This window comes from Balaenoptera acutorostrata, chromosome 13 (genome assembly GCF_949987535.1).
Source record: "Balaenoptera acutorostrata chromosome 13, mBalAcu1.1, whole genome shotgun sequence".
Classification (NCBI taxonomy): Eukaryota; Metazoa; Chordata; class Mammalia; order Artiodactyla; family Balaenopteridae; genus Balaenoptera; species Balaenoptera acutorostrata.
The window spans coordinates 18,476,122-18,501,779 of record NC_080076.1 but is presented as its reverse complement, the minus strand read 5'-3'; the positions used below and the strand labels follow the sequence as shown (position 1 = coordinate 18,501,779).

Sequence of the window (25,658 nt, the reverse complement as noted above, 5' to 3'; positions counted from 1 at the left end):
TACACATACATGCACACACACATACATACAACCCACCTCCCCCCAGATTGCACGTTCAGGTATAATCACATCAATCAAATTCTAAGTGAATAACCATAGTCCAGTGGAAGGTCCTGTGTTATACTAGAAGGGGAAGGTCTTTGGAATTAGAAGAGACCTGGGTTTAAAAATCAGTTCAGCCAGTTATTAACTTTGTGACCCTAGGCGATGTACTTAACCTATTTGAAGCTCATTTGTAAAGTGGGGATAATAATATATTCCTCACAGGATTGCTGTCAGAATCAAATAAGATAATGCAAGTAGCACAGTAAGTACAGAGCCTGACACATGGTAGGAGCTCAGTAAATGGTAGCTATTATTTTGTGTTAATGGACTTGTGTGGTATTAGATATTGCTTGGAATATAATATCACCAGGGATTTGGAAATGTTTTATGGAGATTTTGCTTATTATAGCATTTGACCCATATAGCTATAGCAGTTTATGTCATTCAAGAGTTTCAATTTACCAAATTTAAATAGCATCCTGTCCCTTTCCTAGTCTCCCTTCCCTCAACTCCAAGTGGAATTGCAGCATACTGAAATTTTCATGGTTTTGCATTTGAATAATGTTTGAATTCACTTCAGAAGTCAGTTATAGTTAAAAACAATTTTTATTTGAATTCTTATCAGACGCTACCGAGTTATCTTTTCAATTATAAATACTCAATAAATTGATTGGTACATACCTTGACAGTTGTCTAGCTTCTTTGAACCAATGGGTGTGGCACTTTGGCCAAAATAAAAGAAAACTAAACTAAAACTGCAACATAAAAGTGTGTGTCATGTTGAAAGAAAAATTGAGATAATATAATTTTGAAAAATAGTTTCCTTTTATAGAATTAATGCGATTTCATAGGAATATATTTGCTTGTTTGTTGAAAACAAACTGTTTAAGCCAGTCTTAGGGATACGTGAATTGTGTGGATTAATACATATATGTTTGTGTAAGCAATATCTATTTAGCATTATAATAGAAAGAAATCCACTAGACAAGGTTAAATTTCTTCAGGCTGAAAGAGAAAATATTTAATAATTCTAACAGTGAGTTTTTAACAATAATATTTATATGGAAATTAAAAAAATTGAAAATGCCAAATTAAAGTACAAGAATATTTTTGTGCAAGCTTTGGAAAATGAAGTTTTAAACCCCAAACTGATTAAACGTTCGAACATTATTCTATTAGTGTTAAAGTATTTTTAAGTGAGATCATTAACTGAAAATCTTTGATTTGCTTGCATCCAGTTTATTCAACTTTAGTACTTACTTCATTGTTTGGTTAGTAGTATTTCTCATGTAAATAAATGTGGTTTGTATATTTTCTAGCTTTCTTTCATTATGAACTTGCTCATGTTTAAACACCTCACTCACTGGCCTGCTTCCGTTTTTTGCATTTGGTTCTGTGGTCTTAGGTCAGAGAAGCCGCACAGGCCCTGCTTCTAGCAGAACTGAGAAGAATTGAGCAGGCGGGACGGAAGGAGGCCATTGATACCTGGGCTCCTTACTTACCTCAGTACATGGACCACGTCATATCACGTAAGAGCTCTCATGCTTTTCTACAAAGCTTTCCATGCATGTGTAGGAAAGTACCAAAACTTGCAATTATGCTTGCTACTGCCTACCTATTACCAAAAGTGAATCATTGACCTTAAGGTGAAAACAGGGGATCCTCAAATTCTGCTCATTCATTTTCTGAATCCTTACGGTTTGGAGTTTGGTTTTTTAAAAAGTTATGTAAAATAAATATCTAAATATTCACAAATTCACTGACCCCTTATAAAGTTAACCCTGAATCGAAAATTCTACCCTGTTAACGCTAGCATCTGTCTCTGCCTATTTCATTATTATGATTGTGGGTACCACCTTTTTAGATATTGATCTGATATGTAAGTACAAATACAAGGCAGATCTTTCCAAGTGGAAGTTGGAATTGTGAATCCTTAAGAATCATCTGGTAGATTTAGACCAGTGTACTACTGAAAAAGAGAAAAATAGCAAGGATTTTGACTGAAGAATCTTTCAAAAGAGTATAATTTCAATGGACTGGGAAAGATCATGGGAAAAATTGTTGAAATTCTGGAATAGCTTTTGTAAAGTAAAACCTTTGCAATTATGCTGCTAGGTCTAAAGTGCATTGAAGAAGAGTTACAGTGCGCTGTGATAATTTTTTTCTTTTTAGGAAAAATATGCTTCATTCCCAACTCATCATTTAATTCGTTCTTTATTCTCCTAAAGAAGAATTCAGAATTAAAAGTTTAGCCTGTTATATTGTGTATAAGATAAAATAAATCAGTTTCACTTTTTTAAAAAGATAAAGTCTCAATGAATCTTTAAAAAAACTTTTTTACTATGGAAATTTGTCCTGGGCTTTAGGTGCATTCATTTTAAGTGACCTTTTGTCAATACCAGTTATTCTCATTTATGAGATACTCATTATACATGTCAAGACAAACAATACATGATTGTATAAGCTAGAAAATGAAAATAAGATTCAAAAAGGGTTATAATTGTTATAACTCGTATAAGTCTACCAGATGTTTGCCAGTGGTGACTATAGTGGTTGTTTAATTAAGTATGTGACCTTGGACACTTAACCTTTTTTCAGCCTCAGTTTTGTCACAGATGAAATGAAGATGATATAGTAGGACTTTATAGGATTATTTTGAGTATGTAGTGAGTGAATCTTTGTTAAGCACATGGAACAGTACCTAATCAGTCGTAAGCTCTATATGTTTGTTAAATAAACACATTTATAATCTATAAAAATGCAAATATATATTTCACATATAACCAAAACGTCACACATTAGCAGCTCTAGTTACAAATTCTTTAACCTAAATAGGTAACAGACTGTTTACTGAGAGAGTATTGGTTTTTATTTGCTTACTGGGAACTTTTCTATTTTAATAAAAAGAAATTTAAGTTAAAAATCCCAGGGTCTTTAGACATACGGACTCTATGTAAGGTATTCGGCTTAAAGTTCTTATTTAAGTATGTATAGGTTTAAAATTTTGTAGAATATAAAAAAAAAATTGGGATGAAAAAAGCTCTCCTTTGGAGTATTTGAATAGTCTGGCATGGTGCTCTTTGTTCAGTAACTTGTGGTTATTAACTTCATAGTATTCGAGAAAATAGAGTTAGCTCATCAGCTTACGTAAACCTTATTGAATATAAGATGCTCAAATTTAAGGACAGACTATGAGTATAGTACTGTAAAGTAGACTGAAAGTGAAACTAAATAGCAAATTGCTAGAGATCCTTTTAAGAGGAGAACACTATGGAAATTAGGAAATATTGAGAAACATTTTCAAGACAGCTTTATTTAGAATGGACTAGTGTAGAGTGGGAGATTGATTAAAGGAGAATAAGTAGATGGGAGGCTATTACAGAAGGGGATATGGGACCAGACCAAAATGTAGATAGGGGAAAAATAAAAGACAATTCTAAGCCTTAATTACAGATTGCATATAAAGGTCTAAGGAAAACATGAGAGGTTAGTACAGTGTTGTATTCTTGACAGTTTGGGAAGAGAGGTGCCGTTAGCAATGGTGGTGGATGCCATTTTATTTTATTTTTCCTGGAAAGAAGAGAATGGTTTTTTCATCACTGTTTAAATAAGCACAAACTAGATTGTTCTTATGTCAAATTTAAACCTCTCCATTTATGTAAATTAAAGTTCTTGGTATTTAGCAACAGTATCTAGGAGTACTTTATAAATTAACGGAATGCTGGCTAACTTAAAACTTTAATCTTATCACTTACTGTCAAATTGTATTTTTAGTGAAAGAATAAACAAATATGCATTCTGCGTGTAACTGAAACACCTCATACTAACAACTTCTGCTATAATATGTTAATCTATTCTGGAACTTTTACATTGACTGAGTGTAAAATTAGTCTTAGTTTGCTTTACTGAGAGCTTTCTATTTTAATAAAAGGATGTCAAGCTAAAGGAGCAGGGATTATGAGTGTGTGAAAGGAGAAGAAAGCATACAAAAAATGAGGAATGACCTCATAGGGCTGTTGGACAGATTTGCTGTCCGAAGGGATCAGAAGGTTACGGAGCCAGCTGGTGGACAGCCCATGCCTGCCATCAGCGTGCTTGTAGTGAACTCGCTCTCCCACGGCCATTGATGTTTGAGGAAGTGATTGCTGTGGCAAGTGGCAGCGTAAAGCGTTCTTTAGAGACTGAACGCCTCTTTCTAGCATAGAAATCCTTTTAATCACTGAAGTAGGTAAAATATTAAGCAATACATCTGGTAAATACACCATACATCAGATATTTTCTTATAATTTAATCATCCGAGCATTAAGAAATATGCATTAATTGCCTAAGCAATATGGGCAGCTCCTAAGTTATGACCGAGCTTGGTCTAAGAGTCCCTTTGTTAGATGTTTGTCTGAAACTCAGAAACTGCTTTTACCTGAAGAGCGGAAGGTCATCCTGGGTTGTTGGACTGTGATAGCCCTTCCTCTTAGAGACCTGGAGTCTGGGGGTAACTAAAGTGGGTAGGAACTTGCTCTGACTTCACACTCAGTAGGTGATTGAGCTGGGGCTAAGATGGCAATTCAGATCCACTGGGCGTTACTGACTGTGATCTTCTGGAATTTTATTTGGGTATTTGATGCAGTAACAGCCTTGTGTAGGTTTGTCTGAGAGCCTAAGGAAAGCAGTGGGTCAGAAGCCAGTTGCTTTTCTTAGGACTGTTGAGAGCATTGGAGGAGAAGCTTTTTGTGAAGCATACAGCACAGTACATAATACATATAGTGAATGTTGGTTGGCAGTCCACTTCTCTTTCCTGTATTGGTTTCTATAGTTTTGTTCTCCGTATTGTCACCACCTCAGAATTCACTCTAATTTATATTGCCCAGGGATTCTGGCAGTAAACCAGCAATCACTGGGGAGGAAAAAGGAGCAATACTCTGCCTTAACTGAAAATCCAGTTCACAAGTTTTTGTAAAAGCCAAGTCCTAATTGAGTGATATGAGAATTTTGCTTCCGATAGTGAAGCTCTGTCCTTGAACCTGTTGGGGAACATTTTATCCCTTACAAATGCAGACAGGATGTACACTTTTTTCTCTTCAATTTATTTACTTTGGTTGCACCGGGTCTTAGTTGCAGCAGGCGGGCTCCTTAGTTGTGGCTCACCGGCTCCTTTAGTTGCGGCACGTGTGCTCCTTAATTGTGGCTCGTGGGCTCCTTAGTTGTGGCACGTGAACTCTTAGTTTCGGCATGTGTGTGGGATCTAGTTCCCTGACCAGGGATCGAACCCACGTCCCCTGCATTGGAAGGCGGATTCTTAACCACTGTGCCACCAGGGAAGTCCCAGGATGTAAACTTCTGATGCCTAATTTCTGATTGAAAATTTGGGGACGAGTGCACTGTGATTCTTATTCCGGTTACAGGACCGGAATTATAAATACTGCATACATTCTTGTGATAGTGACTTAAATCAATATTGTAAATATTTTCTGAGTTATCACTCTTCAGCATGTATTTGTAACCACTTTTATGTTCCAAAACACTTTTAAAAAATTTTACTGATTGTTCTTACTAAGGACGGATTACTGTCATTTTGTGAAACTGTTGTATTATGATGCAGGTGAAGGTAAAATGTTACGAGTTGTCTCAGATTTATTTTGAAGGGAAGATATTTTGCAGAACCCAATTTTATAGTTTTCTTATTTGTGACATTCTACATGTAGCGTTTTGATAATTGACTTTTTTTTTTTTTTTTTAATGAGGTCAAGCACCTGCTAGTTTATGAAATACACCCACACTTGCCCTTCATTCCGGGCAGTGACTACTTGGAGGTAAATGCTGATGCTTCCTGATTTCCTTTGGCCTGTGTTTCAGGGTGACCTTACAGGGCATGAGGTCACAAGGGTAATTATTTCTTGTACGTTGTGTTCTGCTTGCTCACAGTGGCTCATCTCCTCCTTTAATTTCAGAAACATTAAACACATAAAAGTTACTACCATTATATAAATCAAAATCTTTTCCAAAGAGGGTGCTATTGTAATTTTATGCAGTTATGGCTGGTGTAGTATTAATTTGTAAATTTATCATCTCAGCTATTGATAAAAGGATGTGTAACACATCGTGTTTAATATGTATTGATGTCATCAGAAAGAACAATCCTTTGTTCTTATCGAGTCCCTGCCTTTTTAGCTTCCTTTTGTGTTAAGGTTACCAGGGTTAGGCTAGTCTTTTTATCCCCCTTGGAAACAGAATAGGATTTCTTTGTTCAGTGAAAGACACTCCTAGTAAATGTTTTGGGTTTGACTTTCAACAAGCTACACTGTAGTACCTATTTTAACCTGGAATTGAAGTCACTTTTCTGATGGTTATAAAGTAGTGGTCATTCTGAGCACAAATGTGGATGGACCAACACATACAAGAAGGTAAGATGGAACTATATATTACAGAGGTAGTGGAAAACTATATTGTAGCTAGAAAAATAATTTAAATATTAGTGCATTCTTTGGTAGGCAGGTATTTTCAGGGTTTGCTGGTGGGGAGAGGATGGGGAAAAGGATAGTGAGGGGGTTTGATTTAAGTGAATCTCTCCACCCCTCCCCTCCCCCCGAAAGGCCTTAAACTACACAGCAGTCCTTCCTTCTTTTTTCTGTTTGCCTCAGTTGTTTGGAATTCTCTAACAGTCTTGTTAGGAATGACTTTCTAGATAACTGAGGGTTTAAAAATCACTAGGTGCAGATTCTAAAAAAAAAATTAACTCTTTGTGTTGAAATATTTCAAAATGTCTCTGGCTTATTGAACATCTTCTCAGTAGCCAGAATTGTTGTTTTGGCCCAGGCTGTAAAATTACCACCATTTGATTACTAAAGAGAGTAGACTTGCCTGAACATAAAAGTACCCAGATTGCTATGCCTCTTGCATTTCATATTCTATTTTTAAAAATAATTTTTCTTTCTCCTCTTTTGATTGTCTAGTAATTGGTACCAATTTTTATTGCTGTCAGGCTGTTTTGTCTCATCCCGAGTAGCTCCTGTCCTGATTTCTAATTTACCGTTTCCAGTGTTCTGAGGCGTGCAGAAAAGCCAAGTTAACAAACTTATTTCAGTTAAATTTAGAATAAGAGTAAATTGGCTGAGAATAAGGTCCCTCTGATGAAAAGAAACCCCCAAGCTTTAGTGTGAGCACTTTGTGGAGCCCCTATTGGCACCTCACCTTCTGCTGACTTGATGGCTTTCTCAGGTCTTCTCTGGCATTCTGCCTGTATGTATCTTTTGGAGAAAAATATTCGAATAAAATTGGGGAAAGAAAGGTGGAAATCATTTGGTTGTTTATGAAGAACTGATATTTCTAAAAAGACCCCTTTTATAACTAATGCCTGTTTTGTGAATCAGCTGAAATTAAAGCATGAGATTTCCTTAGAAATCTCTATAACCCATGTCTTATGGCGTTCACAAAACCAGTTGGAAATGATTGTGCATTGTGATTAGAAAGGAAATTATGCCTAAGTGATGTACATGGAAAGTATTTCATGTTCTGTGGGAATTCCTGTATCGTGAGGCAGAAAGGGTTTGTCTTAAGACAAACTGTATTATGCGCAGCGCACTGTAGTTGTAATGTATCTGTTTGCAGTAGTTTCGTTGAGACCTAAGGGATTTGTTTCTCTTTCTTCTTCCGGAGTGCCAGAGCTGTTGAGCTTACTTTTAAGTACTTTAGACTGATCATGTGTTTAACAGCTTAAACTGTTCTACTTATCTATATTTGGCTACTAACCTAAGAGAATAAGTGAAATTTCTTCTTAATCGGTCACAGCTATCTAAAGGAAAATCCTTTCGTTTCATGTGACTGGAGTTCTTTGAGGTGATATTTAATATTTTTGTAATTTTCCTATTGTCCTTTGAACAAGTTTTGGAAATTAGAGTAGTAAAGTGGTAAATTAAAAATGAAAGCATCGTTGGATTGATTGGTTATTTAGACCTTACTGCTAAGTAATAAACAGAAAACTCTGTCACCCAGTGAGGCTGTAGGTTAGGAACTCCGCTGGATTAAGCTTGACGTCCTCTGTATAAGAGGCTACAATGATATAGCCAGCAGTCTGGTTGCAGGTTGTCAGTAGGAGCCCGGTGACAGTTTTCCACCTTGTGGAACAAAGCAAGGAGTGGAGCGTGAGGAGATTCAATGACTCGTTCCTTGGTGAGCAGTGAGGAGTTGAGGAGGTACCATCGAGTGCGAGGCTCCTTGCCTGCTTCCTTCCTCCCCGTTCCATTCAGGGAACCCTGGTTATCAGCTGGCTCCTGTGGAAACGCTTCTGGAGTGGAAAGGATTTGAGATCATTTCAGTTATTTTCTCATGTCCCCGCCTTCTCCTCTTTGACAGGCCTCCCACTCTCCCTCCCTTCCATGCAGAAATTAACTCTGCTAGAGCTGTGGTCCATGGCAAGGCCCCTAGGAGGCATGGCTGGCTTTCTTTGAGCTGTTTGTACACTTACTACCTGCTTTAAGAAGTTGAAGGTACTTAAGCCTATGCAGATGACTTATAAAAGAAAAAGTCATTCAACTGGTGACACATTGTATTACAAAAATGGTGTTCAAATTGAAATGCCTGGTATACCTTCAGCGGAGGTTCTAGTGGCCTTTGCTATAATAAATGACTTAATATTAGTTGCTATGAAGAGTATGATATTGATTTGTGCCGTTAGTCTCTTGCTGATTTGCTGAAGAACAAAAATGTATAATGCTAATGGAAATAAAGTACTTTACAAAACACTGCACACGAATACTGGCACATGTCTTTGTAATAGAACAAGTGTCTAGTAAGCTTTTGAGTATAAATTTTCTTTATTCTCGTACAGATTATTTCAGTACAGATACTTAGAGTCCTGTTGAACTTGCTTTTACAGAGCAAAAAGCTGAATTGGTGATCTTGTGATGTATTAAATCTTCAGATACTGAATATGCACGAACAAATCCAACTTGGATGGGATGTGAAACGTTTATAGTTTTGCACCACATTTCTAATTTTATTATCGCCTTATATTGACTGGATATTATGTATAATTGCATTGTTTTAATATTTTAGTTCAAAGCCTTGCTATGATCTGCATGTGACAGAATAGATCTGACCGTTTGGAAGGGAAACAGTAATTTAAAGTTATTATAAGAAAAAATTACGTGAACCTATTTTACCTGTAATATTTATATTGTAACAGCAAATGGTAGATTTTGTTCTAGTGTTGTTTATAAATTCTGGGATTAAAATGATCAAATTATGCTAAAATATTTTTGCCTGATTCATTCTCCTTCCTGTTCCCTGCTTTTTGGGGGAAGAATGATATTTTATATTTTATTTTTCCTCAGTAATATTGTCCCAAAGCTTTATTACGTCTACTATCTATTTTTATTAAGCAAGTTTTGATACAAACAAGTATTTTAAATGTGTTTTAATATTGTGCATGTGCATGACATTTGCAGACTTGGTTAGTATTTTAGCACCTCTAGTACACAAACATAAAGAAAAAAAATTGTTTTATTGGTTTGAGCACCCGAATTGACCCCAGCAAGATTGAGATTGATCTGGTTTCTTTCAGCCTGTTAAATGCCAATCCAGTCATCTGTAACAGTACTTAGTATTTTTGTAATTTTTCTGTACATATTTTCTGTGTGTGTTCTATAAAACTTACCCATCACTTGAAAAGATTCTCCGTGCTTTATTTAGAGATGACAACAACCACAACCACCTATTTGATTGCTTTTTGTTTTTAAAAATTGTCTCTACAGTTAATGTCTGTGCTCTAATCACAGTTCTTTTTTGTAATCCTTATGAAAGGACTTTATATTTTACTAGGAAAAGATGATGAGACAGACTTACATTTGAAATGTGTACCTGGACTAAAGAACACTTAGCTTTGGGGAATGGAAATAGAAGAGGAAGGATGGGTCTTAATATTTGAATATTCCCACTGATTTTTAAGAAATATAATTAACCTACATCCCTCTGATAATTAAACATTATTAAATAAGTTCTGGCATACCTTGTGGATACAAAGACATAAATTTAGCTTATTTCTGAGATTTTCTCTGTCTCAGGCATGAAGTAAAGAAGGCTTTTTCTTTACTTTCTGCTAAGGGGTGACTAGCAGGTCTTACTCAGGTTTTGTTTTGTTTTGTTTCATTTTGTTTTGATTTTTGCTTGCTTGTTTTCTTTCTCCTAAAGCAAGGGTGAGTCTTCAAAATAAATAATAACAGAGTCAGAGGAACTAAACTAGGAGTGAATCTCTGAACCTGGGTGATGGGTAGAGGATTGGGCATTTATGGTCTTAATCTGAAGTGTCATGGTGCTTTTCATAAATTACTTACATAAGGTTGAAAGTGACCACATAATCTTGGGTATAATCTATTTTATGGTATGATCAGGATCCTGAGACCATCCCAAGCCCTCCCATATAGAAGTTGGATGGGCACTTGGGACCAGAGGCCTTTCCCATTCCATTTCATCACTTCTGTGTCCACTTCTATGGAGAAGAGATTTAAGCATAGTGATTCTCAAAAGGTGTAGAGTGAGAGGCAGGAGAGATGAGTTTCAAAAGGTGATTCTCCTAAACATTACTACCTCCTCAACCAAGAATCTATAATCATTCACTTTGTAGTTGACATTAATTAGGTAGAAAATACTGTTTTTTAGAAGGATTTTTCTAATGATGAATAAGCAACGAATTTACCGAACCCGATTATTAGTTGGGAAGTCCAATGGAAAGAGGGGTGTTGGAAGGTCTGGCAGCTCTTTCTGCTTCACCACGCATTAGCTGTGACCCCAGAGAGATCACTAAGCCTCTACACTTCCTTATGTATTTCACAGTTTCTGTTTATGTGAAAGGAGAAGAATGAACAAATCTGTGTTTTTTTAAACCTTTTTTTTTGATAGTAAACTTCTATGTGAAATCTTAATCAGAGTTCCAAACTATAAAACATTAAAAAGAATTAAATAATTTCTTTAGGCAGTTTAAATCTGTGTGTGTGTTTGAAAAATCGTTCCTTGTGCATTGAAACCCTCATGCTCTTCATTTGTATTCTGACATTCGTCATCGAAAACTAGTTAACTGTCTGTTCCCCAAAAGCCTCTTGCTCTAGCCAGTGGTTCCCCTCCTCCATGCCCCCCGCCACCACCACCAACACACACAATGGTACAGGGCAGAGTTACAAGCTTTACCTTGATAAACAGAATTCCTAAGTTTTGTTACCATGCGGAACGACTTTTAGTTTCTATATAACCCTTACCATTCTATATGGCTACCTGTGAAATATATTCTACTTCTCCAGCAGATGACTGTGTTCTTAATAGAGCTTCAGAGTAGCTTGTACCTAGTAGAGTGCTCGCAGAGTGTGGGCTTTAAACGTATTGTGTGAAATGCTCCCCGTTTTGTGTGCTCCTCATTTTTTTAAATTGGTTGTGTGGTGTTCCATTTTGTGGGTGGACCATGTTTTATTCAACAAGTTTCCTATTGATGGGCATTTGGGTTGTTTCCAGATTTTTGATCTTATGGACAGGGCTGCAGTAAATAGATTTGTGCATATGTCTTTTCATTTTTTGATAGTGTATCTTGGCTACGTTCCAAGAGGTGAGATTGCTGAGTCCAAGGATAAATGTATGTCTAATCTTTTGTTAGATATTGCCAAGTTCTTTGCCATAGGGGTTGTACCATTTTGCATTCTCAACGATGATGTATTTGAAGGCCTGTTTCTCTACATCATTTCCAAAAGAGTATACTGTCATGCTTTTGGAATGTTGTAACTCTGATAGATGAGAAATGAAATGTCAGTGTTGTCTTATTTTGTATTTTTATTGTTAAGAATGAGTTTATAATCTTTTCGTTTATGTGTCTTGTATTTCTTTTAAAGTAACAGTTCATGTCTCTGGCTCATTTTTTTTTTTTTTTCTGGCTCATTTTTATGTGGGGTTGTTTGATTAAACGTTTTTGATATATGGTTCAAGTATTTCCTGGTTTGTTATTTTTCTTTTTACTTTGCTTATGATGTTTTTTTTTTCTCATCACCCAATTTATTGATCCTTTCTCGTATTGTTTCAGGATTTTGTGTCAAAATTATGGGAGTTTTCCTTGCTATTGGAATTCCCCATATCGTTTCCAGTTTTTCCTTACGTGTCATTTGGAATTGGTGCTGCTTAAGTGTGTAAAAAATGGATATTATCTTTTTCCATATGGCTATCTGTTTATCTCCAAAGCACTTACTATACCGAGTTTCTATATATAGTTTTGTCTGTTTTCTAGTTTGTTCCATTGACCTGTAGATAATTCATATTTTAATATTTAGTAATTCTGGCTCAAGCCCTTCTTTTTGAGGCTTCTCCTGGATGTTCTTGCTTGTTTGTTTTTCCAAATGAACTTTGTAATCAACCTATTTAGCTCTAGGAGGGGAAAAACCTGATGGCATTTTCATTGGGATTCCATCTAATTTATAAACAAACTTAAGGAGAACTGATTTTTTTATAATGTTGGATTTCTATCCAAGAATATAGAATGTCCTTTAATTTATTCAAGTCTACTTTTTTGTCATTCGGGAGATTTAAAATTTTCCTTACGTAGTTTTGGACATGTATTAAGTTGTTGCTTAGGTAGTTAATTTTATTGTTCTTCCATTATAACATTTAACTGGCTTTTGTCTGTATGTGTGAATACTGTTGATTTTGTTAGTTATATAACCTGATACTATTACAAAAATTTCTTACTGATTCTGTAAGTGTTTCCATTGATTCTTTGGGGTTTTTCAGATATACATAATTATATCATTTGGAAATAGAGACAGTCTTTCCTCTTCTTTTTCAACTGCTATGCCTCTGACTGCTTTCTTCTATACAATTGTATTAGCTAATACCTCCAACACAATGTTAAATAGGGACTATGACTATAAAAAAGATTTTATTATATAATAATAATGAGTTTCTGTATTTTGAAGGTAGAATTTTTTAGTTTGCAGTTGAAACTATACCATTTGGCTAACTCATATTCTCTCAGTTGGTGGGATTTGTAGGACACCTATACACATAGTACCACTAGGAGTGGTGCCTCCCCCTCAGATTACTGAGGGACTTCACCGGGAGAATATCTGTCTTTTTCATCTCCACTCGAAGATTTCTTTATTACCCCACCATCTCACTCTCCCTTCTCCCTACTCAGGTGGTCTCATGACTTTGGGGAAGTAAATCTAGTTATTTTTCATCTAAAAATGGAGTACCTTTGAATCACAGATATGTATGTATCTACTGATTATGTATGTTTGTTCAAGACTATTGATTTTAAAGTCAATCTTTTTAGAAAACTCAACAAAAAAATCAGCTGATATAAAAAAGATTTCTACATTGATAATATGGTAGGGTTTCACTTGAAATATGCTAATGTTTCTAAAATTTAAATTTCCACCAGAAATACTTAATAGTGTTTTACTACTAAAAATGAGATACAGTGATCTAATATGTCATCTGTCATCAAGTTTGCAGGAAGATAGCTTTGTCTCAGTAATTATGTTGAATAATACAAAAGAAGAAAAAAATCAAATGCCTACTAAATCCATGCAATGTGGTAGGTGCTTTTACATTTTCTTCAATTTCATTAGATTAAAATGTACTGATGAGTGATCTAAAAGGTATGCATGAAATGGAAGGAAATTAAAAGGGAAGTTAAGAAAATCAAGACCATCTCCACATTTTCTACTGTAGTTCTTAAAGTAGTTTATTTTGTTTGTTTCTTTTTGGTTTTGTTTTGTTTTTTAGTTAGAGAAAGAGGAAAGAAATCAAACCGCAGTTGTACCTTTAAGGATTGAAGACCCTCCCCTTTGTTTGAACCTTAATAATGGAATCTTATATGCAGGAGAAAAAGTCACCCTCTAGTAGTTTATTGGAGATAAATGGAAAATTTAGGGGTTAAGTCTCTGATTGGTAATTAATTAGTTCCACACAGTTTTAAAAATATAATTGACATACAACAGGTATAAATCGGATACATAGGAAAAGGGGAAGAAGCAATTAATTCTGACTGAAGACTAAATTCATTAAAACATTCCAATTTCAAATTTCTTTACCAGGTTGGTGATCATTCTCCAGGTATGATCTGTATCTGTATCTCTTCATTAGAGTAATAGATTTTTCCCATTCTCAAAGAAATGACCCCATCTCTTGGATTCATCAGAATAAACTTTTATCAGTCTGTCTCAAAATATAGCCAGCAAAAATGTAAAGCAACGTTAAGTCATTTGACCAAATTGTACTGTACACATACTCAAGAGTATGACATTGTTCTAGATGCTGGATATTTAAAAAAAAATGATATCCCATTTAATTCGGTGGTCTCCATCTCTACTTGGATGTTTATAGCTACTTTAAACCTATCATCTTCATCTATAAATTTTCTTTTTTCTATTTTTTTCTATCACTTTTTGTCATTGCCACCCGTTTTATTACATACATACGTATCTCCTAGCTAAATATACACTAATTTTGGAAGTGTTCCTATAATCTATTATGTGATGATTGATGGTTTATTAATGGATTAAAGACTAAAATATTTCTTTGGTTAAAAGCATTTTATTTTAAAAAGATATAATGATTTTATTTTATTTTTATAATAGAAAATTTAATCATAATAACTAGATAATAATGACTATATGGAGAAAGCGTCTCAATCAGCCTTGGTGTGGAACAGCACATTTCTATCAGTAATAGTGATTATACGGCGGGGGCAGGGCGAGTTGATGTTGATAGGATCTCTTTGGATGAAATATATCTCACTTCACCTGAGTTGGAGGTTTTGACTAGGAACTCTGAGACTCATTAGACTAGAGCAGTGCTTCCTAACCCAGAACAATTTTGCACACTCCCACCCCTACATTTGGCAACACTTGGAGACATTTTTGTTTGTCCCAACAAGGGGGAGGGTGTGATACTGGCAAGTAGTGACTTATCCAATGCAAGGTATCGGTAGTGATGAAGTTAAGAAACCCTGGGCTATAGTAATTAAAAACAGTAAATTTGTTTCCTTCTCTCCAGTTACATTTATAAGGTTATATGCATATGCTTACATGATTGGGGTTGATACAGCAGTTGAGTAGATAATATTTTTCAGTGGTGTTTATATAAAATTAAATTACCTAGTATATTTTCTTTTGCATAATTACCTAGTATATTTTCTTTTGCACCTATTTCTTTTAAGAAAAACCGTTTTCTTTCTTTCTTTCTTTTTTTTTTTTTTTTTTTCTGCTCCGCAACTTGCGGCATCTTAGTTTCCCAACCAGGGATTGAACCCGGGTCTTTGGCAGTGAAACTCAGAACAGAGTCCTAACCATTGGACCTCCAGGGAATTCCCAGGAAAAACAGTTTTCTTAATATATACATTATATAATGTCTATGATAGACTTTTAGACTCTTAATAAGAGTATATAAAATAGATAATCATACATAGGGCATATGCTAAAACTTCCTTTATGAATGCTCTGCATATTTAAATAATAAAAGATTAAAAAACAACTTGAAGTAAATGTCCTCCTCAATCTATATATCACAGCATATTTTTTATCTTTTCTCCCTCTTTCGTTCCCTTCCTCATTCGGTAACTATTTATTTACTGCTAAACATAGCTGTGGGCCCTGGGGAATATAATGATGCCCGAGGTAGTCATGGTCCCTGTCTTCATGGAGCTTATTGTCTCTTTTAGGAAGGCAGGTAACCAAATGAGCAATAAAACAGGGTGGTAAGAGCTATTATAGAGAGAGTTTAGAACTATGGGAATGCCCAGTGTAGCCAAGGGCAATGACATGTCAACAGCTGGAAGATAATCACAGTATGTGGAAATGACAGGGGCTAATGTCAAAGAATGTATTCAGAAGGCAGTATTAAAACTTTTTAAAAGGTTGGAGCAGTTTGAACTCTATGAACTCATTTTAATTTTATATAAATTGAGAATTTCTTTTTATGCAGCATAAGTAAATAAGAAGGATAAAGGGAACAGAAAGACAATATCTTAATTAAATTTAATTGAGGTCACATATTTGTGTTCTTTTTGTCAAATATTTTGGTTCTACTTCTTTATTCATCAGAGCTGTGATTTTTTTTTAATACTCATTACAAATACTCAAAAAATTATTATAGTATTGCTGGCACTGTTTTAGGTGCTGTGGAAGTCATAAAAGAGTGGAAAACATGCAGATATTTATAATATAGTTGTACATATGTTTCATATAACATTTAATGAAGCATTAATATATAAAGCACTTCTTAGAAAAGTGCTTGGTACATACCAAACATTTTATATTTTTATGTATTGGCCTCTCTTTTATTTTCATCATGGTTATTATTGTAAGTAAGAAGCATTTGAAAAGAATGTGTGAACCTGCCTGGTAACCTGTGGATATATACCTATTTATGCTGAAAGAATTAAACATATTTTAACGATGTGCTGTGGAACACTCCAGGCGAAATTAGTGGTGAGGGTGGAGTGGTTGCAGAATTAGATCTCCTAGATTCTCGTGACACCAGGTGGATTGGAATCATTCATTCAGCCTCTTGAAAGCACAGTTCTTTATTGTCGGCATTCTCTGCAAGAGTGGTTGATCTACTTTGTTAATCTTCTCAAGTTTCCTTAATGATAGTTTTTTTTTGTTTTAGTGAATCTATAATTCCTTTCCTGGTTCTTTCCCACCCCCAGCCCCGCCCCCCCCCCCCCCCGCCCCCGCCACTGCTGCCTGCTGCCAGACTAGGGGGAAAAAATGTGACTTCTAATCTAAGAGTGGCTGCTTAATTTAAAAACATATTTTAAATTTTGTTTTTGGTGGGATTAATTAAATAACGAAAGTTTATATTCTCCACACATTGTAGTTTCTTTGCTATCTTAGTACTCATCGGACTCATTTTTCATTCTTTTTATAACTTTGTTTGCAAGTTAATTCTTTAAAAGCTCTGCCAGAGGCAATGATTGGTGCTCTTAGTTAATTCAGCTTTCCATCCTCCTCTAAATCATTGGCTAGATATGAATAGTCTTTAAAATGAATTGTGAGATTTAATCAGTGTAATGTAGTAGAATAATGATGTGCATCTATAGAGGCATTATGCTCATTACAGCGCATGGATGTTTATATCTTCAGCAGTTTGATGCCATTTTATCATGTTTCCAGGCTGAAGTAAACATACTTCATGCACCTGCTTACTTAGTTTTCTCTGAGGTCTAGCATTTTACTTCTTTCTTTATATTCCATGGATGAATATATTATTACGTTTGTTTTTTTTATTTTATTTTATTTATTTATTTATTTATTTATGGCTGTGTTGGGTCTTCGCTTCTGTGCGAGGGCTTCCTCCAGTTGCGGCAAGTGGGGGCCACTCTTCATCGCGGTGCGCGGGCCTCTCACCATCGCGGCCCCTCTTGTTGCGGAGCACAGGCTCCAGACGTGCAGGCTCAGCAATTGTGGCTCACGGGCCCAGCCGCTCCGCGGCACGTGGGATCCTCCCAGACCAGGGCTCGAACCCGTGTCCCCTACATTGGCAGGCAGAGTCTCAACCACTGCGCCACCAGGGAAGCCCTATAATTACGTTTTGAGACATGATTTGTGTGTCATTATGATAATGAAGTAACACAGTCTTCATAAAAATACATGTATGTAATAAGTACTGCATTTTGATGTCCTTCGGGCTAAGGTCCAGGACCTTATTTTTTGTTCCCAAATGACCCAGCACCAAGCTCTTGGCAGGCACTTAACTGAGGAATAGACCTTTTATTTATTTATTTTTTAAAATTTATTAAAAAAATTTTTTTACTTTATAAAAATTTATTTATTTTTTATTTTTGGCTGCGTTGGGTCTTAGTTGCAGCACGTGGGATCTTCATTGTGGAATTGCTCGGTCATTTGGTAAATGTGAGTGTAGTTATAAAAAAAAAACCTGCCAAACTGTTTTCCAAAATAGCTGCAAAATTTTACATTCCTGCTAGCAGTGAATGGTGTTTCTTGTTGGTCTGTATCCTTACCAGCATGATATAGTCAGGCTTTTTTTTTTTTAATTAAAAATTCTTTTGAAAATTTTGGTCATTCGAAGACATGCGTAGTGATGTCTCATTGTGATTTTAATTTGCATTTCCCTAATGACTAGTGATGTTGAGCTTGTTTTCACATGATTATTTGCAATCCATATATCCTCTTTGGTGAAATGTCTGTTTAGGTCTTTTGTCCAAGTTTCTTTTTCTTTTAGGTTGCTTGTTTTCTTATCGTTGGGTCTTTAGAGTTCTTCATATATACAGGTCCTTTAATAGATATGTAATCTTTTCAAATATTTTTCTTCAGTCTTTGGCTTGTCTTCATCTTGTTAACAACATCATTTACAGAACAAAAGTTTTAAATTTTGATAAAGTCCAGTTTATCAGTTATATCTTTCATGACTCATGCTTTTAGTCATCTAAAAACTCATTGGCAAGCCCAAAGTCATGCAGATGTTTACTTCCAGAAGTGTTACAGCTTTCCATTTATATTATGACTTGGTCTTTCCATTTGTTTGTTTATAAGTAGCATTCTTGTGTGTTTCATCCTTTTTAACATATAGCATATCTTCTAGCATATCTTAACTTAGTATCCATACTTAACACAGCTTACGAGTTTTGCCTTTAGTCTCACAAGCCCTTGTTTATTTACTATCTATACTTAACACTTCTTAATGGGTTTCATCCATCCAAATGTTTTTCTTGTTATCTATAGAAGAACTTAATATTCTCAAATAATGAAGTCAGAGCATATCACAATATTTATCTAAGTTAATACTGTGAGAAATTATTGGAATATCACAAATGCCTTTTGTGTGATCTTACAGAATATTGCTACCAATTAAACGTGTCATCTACTAGGATAGTATTAAAACAAGAGTCCTGTGTCTTTATTTCAAATCAATTATTCATTGTGTGTTAAGAGATTAAGAGGTCAAAAGCTTTCCTACTTATGTGTGTGTGTGCACGCGCATGTGTGCAGGATTGGCAGTAACAGAAGTAATCATAAGATAAATTTGTTCTTTGAAATGTAAATATTCTGTTTTTGACTGCAAGTGGCTTATATATAAACAGATGTCCTAAGATGTCTGCCAATGTAGTTCTAAAAGGAGTGAAGCAGTGCTTAATAAAAGTTTAAAAAAAGACAACTAAATGAGTTCATGAAATAGAAGAAAAGGTCGAATGTTGAATACTGAAGGTAGTAAGTACTTCTAGAGAAAAACATAATTTAATAAAATAAGCCAAAATTAGTAATAATAAAAGCAATGGTAATAGTATTAATGATATTAATAAAGCTGTTTATTGAGCACTTATTATATCCCAGGTGCTGCACTAAGCTATACGACTTGTATCCATTATTGAATTTAATAGCTAATGTACCACTGTCTCACGTCTTGTTTTCATTGAGTTGCATATGAGGATACAAGGCAGCTTGGCTGAGTTGCCAGAAGTTATTGCTTTTCACTGGTTGCCTTTTTGGGACTGTCTGCAAGTATAGATCAAACTCTCTGCCTTCATAATTGTCTTCAAACAGCTACTTCTGGCTCTATACACACTAAATTTCTGGACTGTGCTGATGATGAGAAAGAGAAGTTATAGGGTTACCCTTGCTTGTCCTAAAATCTCAAGTCTTAAAGTTCTTGTTTACTGTCATTGCACGGCCACCAACCCTGGCAGTCTTGTGGTTATATTTACCACCTCTTGACCCGTTCTCTCCATGTACCATGCTGGAGCCTTAAAGAATAAAAACATATTCCCTTCCTGCTTCATATTTTCTGTTAGCACCCTGTTTCTCATTGCCTTTAGGGCTCTCACCGTAACTGACCTTTTAGCCTCATTTTTGCCTTTCCACACACCTCTTATGCTTTTGCTGCCCACTTCTGTAGCTACATCAGGATCCTTTAGCATATTGTCCTGTCTTCCTGGAATTTTCACTTTTTGTCATTCCATGGTAAATTCTCATATATACTTTAAGCTGCAACTCAAATATTTCCTTTCCATGAGGTTCTTTTTGACATGTGCTCTCTTCCTCACCCCATCCCAAGCAGACTTAATTGATTTTTCTTCAGATGCTCACTGTATTTTCACTTAAAAAAATCTATATTTTCCACAAAGCTCTAAGTTTCTCTAAAGTCCTTGAGTTTTCCCCTTTTCATTTTTATCCCCTTTACCTAGCACAACCATCATTCCAAAAAAAAGTCAAAGACTCTTCCTTCCTTGTCCTTCCCTATGTTCAATGCCACCCCCCCCAAAAAAACCTCTTGATTTTTCTCCCCATTTATACCGTCTTTATTTTTTTTTAAATCTAGATCATTGGTTTTCAAACATTTGAAACAAAGTGGTATCCTTTCTTCAAATGAAAACTTGCATACAGTGTGCTTGTGCACACACTCCTAGGGATAAAAAGGTAAAGCTGGGGAGTTTGGAAGGCTCCGTTTTCCTCCTGGCACTTCTAGGGAACTCGTAAGGGCTCCAAGTAGTAAGGTTTGCTACTTTAGAAAGTAAAAAGTTTTGCACTGGCCTTGTTGCTATGTCTGTTTTTGAGTCCTTCCAAATCGTTCTTCATGTTGTTTCAGGAGAGATCTTTCTAAAACACAAATCAAATTATTTATCATGCTTATATTTTGTTAATGAGTCCCCATGACCTCACCTCACATGTGAGCTTCTTGGGAGGTAAGGGTGTCTCCTTCACTTTGTGTCACTAGCACCTGGTACAGCTAGTTCCTGGCACGGGCTTGGTATGTAGTAACCTGGGTGTTGAAGATAATGAGGGAACTTGGCACGGTTACCCATTTTCTTCATATTTGTGGCTTTGCTTTCCTCAGATTGGCAGTGCCAAACTCTTTCTTATTCAGATCTCTCCCATCTTTCAGGCCCAGCCCAAATCTTCACTCCCTATTTCAAAGCTATGCTTAGCTTTAGCAGCTTTTATCAGTTTACTTTTCTTTGATTTCTAAAGCAAGTTACTGTGATTATAAAGAACGACATGCTGATTTATTTAGTGCACCTTTTTTGTTACCGCTTGGTGGTATAACCTCTGCCTGGGTAATCCTAGCAGCAACAACAAAAGCCATAAATGGTTTCAAAGGTACTTTCTTATCCAGGAGGATATACTTTCCCCAGTTTTGAGATATATACTTTGGGTTTCTCAATCAGCCAGAGGTCATTATTTTAAGTTTATGCTTTAGTACAGTTGTGTGTCAAGACAGATTTGCCTTTGTTTCTCAACATGTTGTAGGTTGAACAATAAATCTTCGTTTTATTGTGTCTTCTGAAACCAAAATTGCTGTTGAGTCAGCTCATAGCCTGCAAATCAAACAGAAATCTTTGAAAAAGTACATGCAATGAATTAAAAGTATTAGGTGTGATTTTTACCTTGGATCATTTTCAAGTTCTTGTTGGGAAAGAGGAATAATAATGCTTTATCCCCTTACATTAATATTCTGTTGCTATAGTATACTTCCTAATTATGTTTTCTGTTCCTTGTGTATTTTTCAGTAAGTGTGTTTCCTCTGTTGCTTTCAGAATTGTTTATAATTGCATTTCATGTGAGAGCAGTTTTCTTAAAAAAAAAAAAAGAAAATGCTAACTAGGAAAAATGTATTTCATCTCATTAAAAATAACTGTCAAAACTTACGTTACCAAATGACTATTGTATTCATATTCAGCCTTGAAGACATTTTGTTTATTTTTAACTATATTTTTCATTTCTCTCATTGCTCTGTGGCCTCTAATAAACTAACTTGTTTTTGATAAATTGAAATGATCTCTATTTAGATTTAGGGATAAATACCTTCACCATTTCTTATACGAAGGCTTTTCTCTGAGACGTCTATAATGTTATATTTTATATTTTTGATGTTATTGGGGAAGGAAAAGTGGATACTGTGTCTTTAACGGAAAGCAAAAGGTTATCTTTCTCTGGCCTTTGTGTGTATGTGCTGATGTGGATGTAGGCAGCCAGAGAGGCAATGTGTGCAGAGAGACTAGGGAACTGGCTGCGGATCGATAGACGTGGTGTGAAGTGAATTAATGCGAGGCAGGCCGTCTGTCTGTCATAAGGATTGTGGGGAATGCGGAGCGGTGTGGTCAGTCAATGAGGAGATCTGCTTCCAATAAATTCAAGCCTGCTGCCTGAAAATAAATTCTAGATATGCACCCCCTCCCTTCCTTATTGTGAAATTTTACTTTATTCAAAGTAAATGTATGTATCAGATTCTTGCCTCATGTACTTTAAATGGACCACTGGAAAACCACAGTTGGGAAAAACTGATGAAATAAAAATACCTGCTATTCTTTTAGATCCATTTTTCAATCTCAGTGGAAATCTATATTTTAATGGGAATGAGAAATATAATGTTTGTTAATATTTGTAAATATTCTGGTATACATTTTTCTTTCTGAGTCCTAAGAATATTGTTTAACACTTCCCTCTAATCTTCAATAAAATAATAATGAATTTAAATGGTTTTATAGTGAAGTACTGGTTAAAGTGCTGTGTTTTAAATGTTATTCTATTAAAATTTAGTACTTAGTCTTTGATTGTTAAGTTAATCACATGACACTGAAGTCTTATGAGTTCACATTATTAATCATTATTCAGATGTTATTAGCCAATAGGAAAAAAATATTTATAAAGGTATTGGGTTGGCCAAAAATTTCATTGGGATTTTTCCATAACAACGGAAACCCAATAATTTACAAGCTTTTGAAAGATAAATCTTATAATAATGTACCTGATTTTACAGGTGGGAAGAGGCAAGTGCAGTTTTATCTCATTGATTTTGAAAACCGTATTTCCATATTTACATTAAAAAATGTTTTTCTAAAGTGATTAAAAATATTGCATGCAAATGGGCCAGTTGTCTATATACATCTCTCACAATGAATAGTGGTCTAAGTATTTAGAAATCTAGATGGCATGAAGAGCTCATCATGCTCTTCCCTGTCCTCTGTTTCTTACTTCTGCTGCTGCCACAGCCAAGCCTCCTTCCTTTCTCTGCTGTGTCCAGACTTACTGATAACAGTTTTCTCCTCCATTCCATTTTTCCCTTGTTCTCCTTCTGATTCACAGTGTAGAACCCATTTATACCTATTCTCTGGCACAATGTGTGCTCATTTTTTTTATTTTGTGAATCTGGATTTGGTTTTTTAAGTACCTCACATTTTCCCATTACTTCTTTGTATCTTTTTTTTATTGTGTCTCTTTGTTGTACCTTTTTATTGTATGTCTTTCACCAAAGCACACTTACTATTATTTTATAGTATATTTAAATAGCATAATTTGTGTCATGGGGTTGAAGGTATTGAGTTCTATTCACAATGTATTTATTGAATCAGTATTATTTTATAGTATATTTAAATAGCATAATTTGTGTCATGGGATTGAAGGTATTGAGTTCTATTCACGGTGTATTTATTGAATCTTTATGAGATGTTCTTTACTGCCAAGTATTTTGTGGATATTCAGAAAATAAATGTCTTAGATTTTATGGCATAGTTTGACAGATAAGATCACTTACATCCAATACATAAGAAAATAACAAAGTACTGCCATATATTTAATTGACAGTGCTTATAATCTTGATTATCAATATGCAAGAAACTGAAGCCACCATGTCGGTGTCCTAATATTTCTCAGGAATATTTCATCATCTTACTGATAGTGGAGAGTGATGAAGTGACTTTTATGTTTCAAAAAGTTTAATACCAGGAAGAAAGTAATACATTTTTTTTTCTGGTCTTTGTGTTTCATTGCAAATAGCATTGTATTCTGGCATAACCTCAATTCTTTTTAGTGACAGTGATGTAGTACCTTCTATTGTATCTTTTTTTTTAAGTTAGGTTTATTGAGTGTAATTTATATGTAGTAAAATTCACTCTTTTTAGTGTACAGTTCTGTGAATTTTAAACAAATGTAGATAGTCATATTTCCACTCCCACGATTAAAATATAGATTATTTTCATTATTCTAAAATATTTGCTTAGATCATTTTGTAGTCAGTCTTCCGGCAATCACTGGTTTGATTTGTATCCTATAGTTTTGCCTTATGCAGAATGTCTGCTGTCTATTATGTCTGCCTATTATCATAAGATAGTAATGTAGCATGTAACTAAATACTGTGGAGATTAGAAATATGGAGGTTATGGCTGGGAATTTTAAAAAATGTTTCTTTTTTTTTGGCAGGTAATGATTACCATGCTTAGAAGGGTTAAATAATGGGTTTTGCTCATCTTTTACCATAACTTTATGGTCCAAAAGTTCAAAAGGAAATCTTCTATCATTTCCTTAAAACAAACTTATTAAAATTAGCTTTAAATGATCTGTGCCATTAGTATTTGATTGTAGTAATTTGGTCTTTCCATTCTCAGTATGTCTTACCTTTATATCTTCCAGCAAAGATTGGAATCTTAGGTATTTTGTTATCATGCCAATGCCCAGTTTGACTTCAAGTTAAGATATTTAGCTGATCCTTAAAAATGGAAATATATAGAATTTTGAAGTAACCAAATCAATCTTTTTGTATTAATTTGTAACAAAATAACCCAGAAAATTTGACTGTAAGAACTAACAGAATGAGTTACAAGTATGGTCAAAATCAAGAATATAGTTTACTTTTTTTAATTAAAAAGGGAACATTACTCCTTCCTGACACAAGAAAAACATTCAGGGTGAATTTGTTTTCTTATTGCATAAGTGTTCTATGTGGCCCTTGCCTCCCTGTTTTCTCCAGCTACACGGCAGAAATGATACCAAAAGAGGACACAGAAGTGGTATGGATTTCTTGGTTGATCTGGAATGGTAGAAAAGCATACTTTTTAAAAACAGCTTCTTTGAGATATAATTCATATGCCATTAAATTCATACTTAAAACTGTACAATCCAGTGGCTTTTAGCATATTCTGAGTTGTGCAGCTATCACCACCATCAATTTCAGAACATTTTCATCACACCAAAAAAACTATAGACTCATTAGTATAACTAGATGGAGTCATACAACATGTGCTCTTTGTGGCTGGTTTCTTTTACTTAGTGCTTCATTTCCTTGTATTGCTGATTAATATCGCATTGTATGACTTTATCCCGATTATCGATTCATCAGTAAATTGTGATATATTTAATACATTTATTCATCAGTCTTTGGACATTCAGATTGTTTATACACTCTGGCTTTTATGGGTAATGCTGCTGTGAACATTCCTGTACAAGTCTTTGTGTGGACATATGTTTTCATTCCCTGGCAGTGGAATTGCTGGGTCACAGGATAGCTCTATGCTTAACCTTCTGAGGAACCACCAGACTGTTTACTGTAGAGTGCTGAGAGTGCTTTATATAGTCTAGGTACTAGTCCCTTGTTGGGTATGTGATTTGTGAATCTTTTCTCTTAAGTCTGTGGCTTGTCTTTTTAACCTCATAATAGGGTCATTTATAGAGCAAAAGTTCTTAATTTTAGTGAAGTCCACTTTACCAGTTTTTCCTTTTATGGATTGTGCTTTTGGTGTCAAGTCTGGCCTCAGGTACCAAAGATTTTCTCCTACTTTTTTTTTTTTTTTAAAGTTTTATAGTTTTATGTTCTACATTTAAGTCCATGATTCATTTTGAGTTGATTTTTAA

General features: G+C 35.0%; 1 protein-coding gene across 2 annotated transcripts in view; it reads left to right on the top strand.

Moving 5' to 3' along the window:
- WDR7 (WD repeat domain 7) overlaps positions 1-25,658 on the top strand; it is a 365,561-nt gene that overhangs the window by 126,025 nt on the left and 213,878 nt on the right. For both annotated transcript variants that reach the window (XM_007191962.2, XM_007191960.2), the window contains one exon: positions 1,451-1,574. In XM_007191962.2, the coding sequence (XP_007192024.1) occupies positions 1,451-1,574 (124 nt within the window). The remainder of the gene's footprint in view (positions 1-1,450; positions 1,575-25,658) is intronic.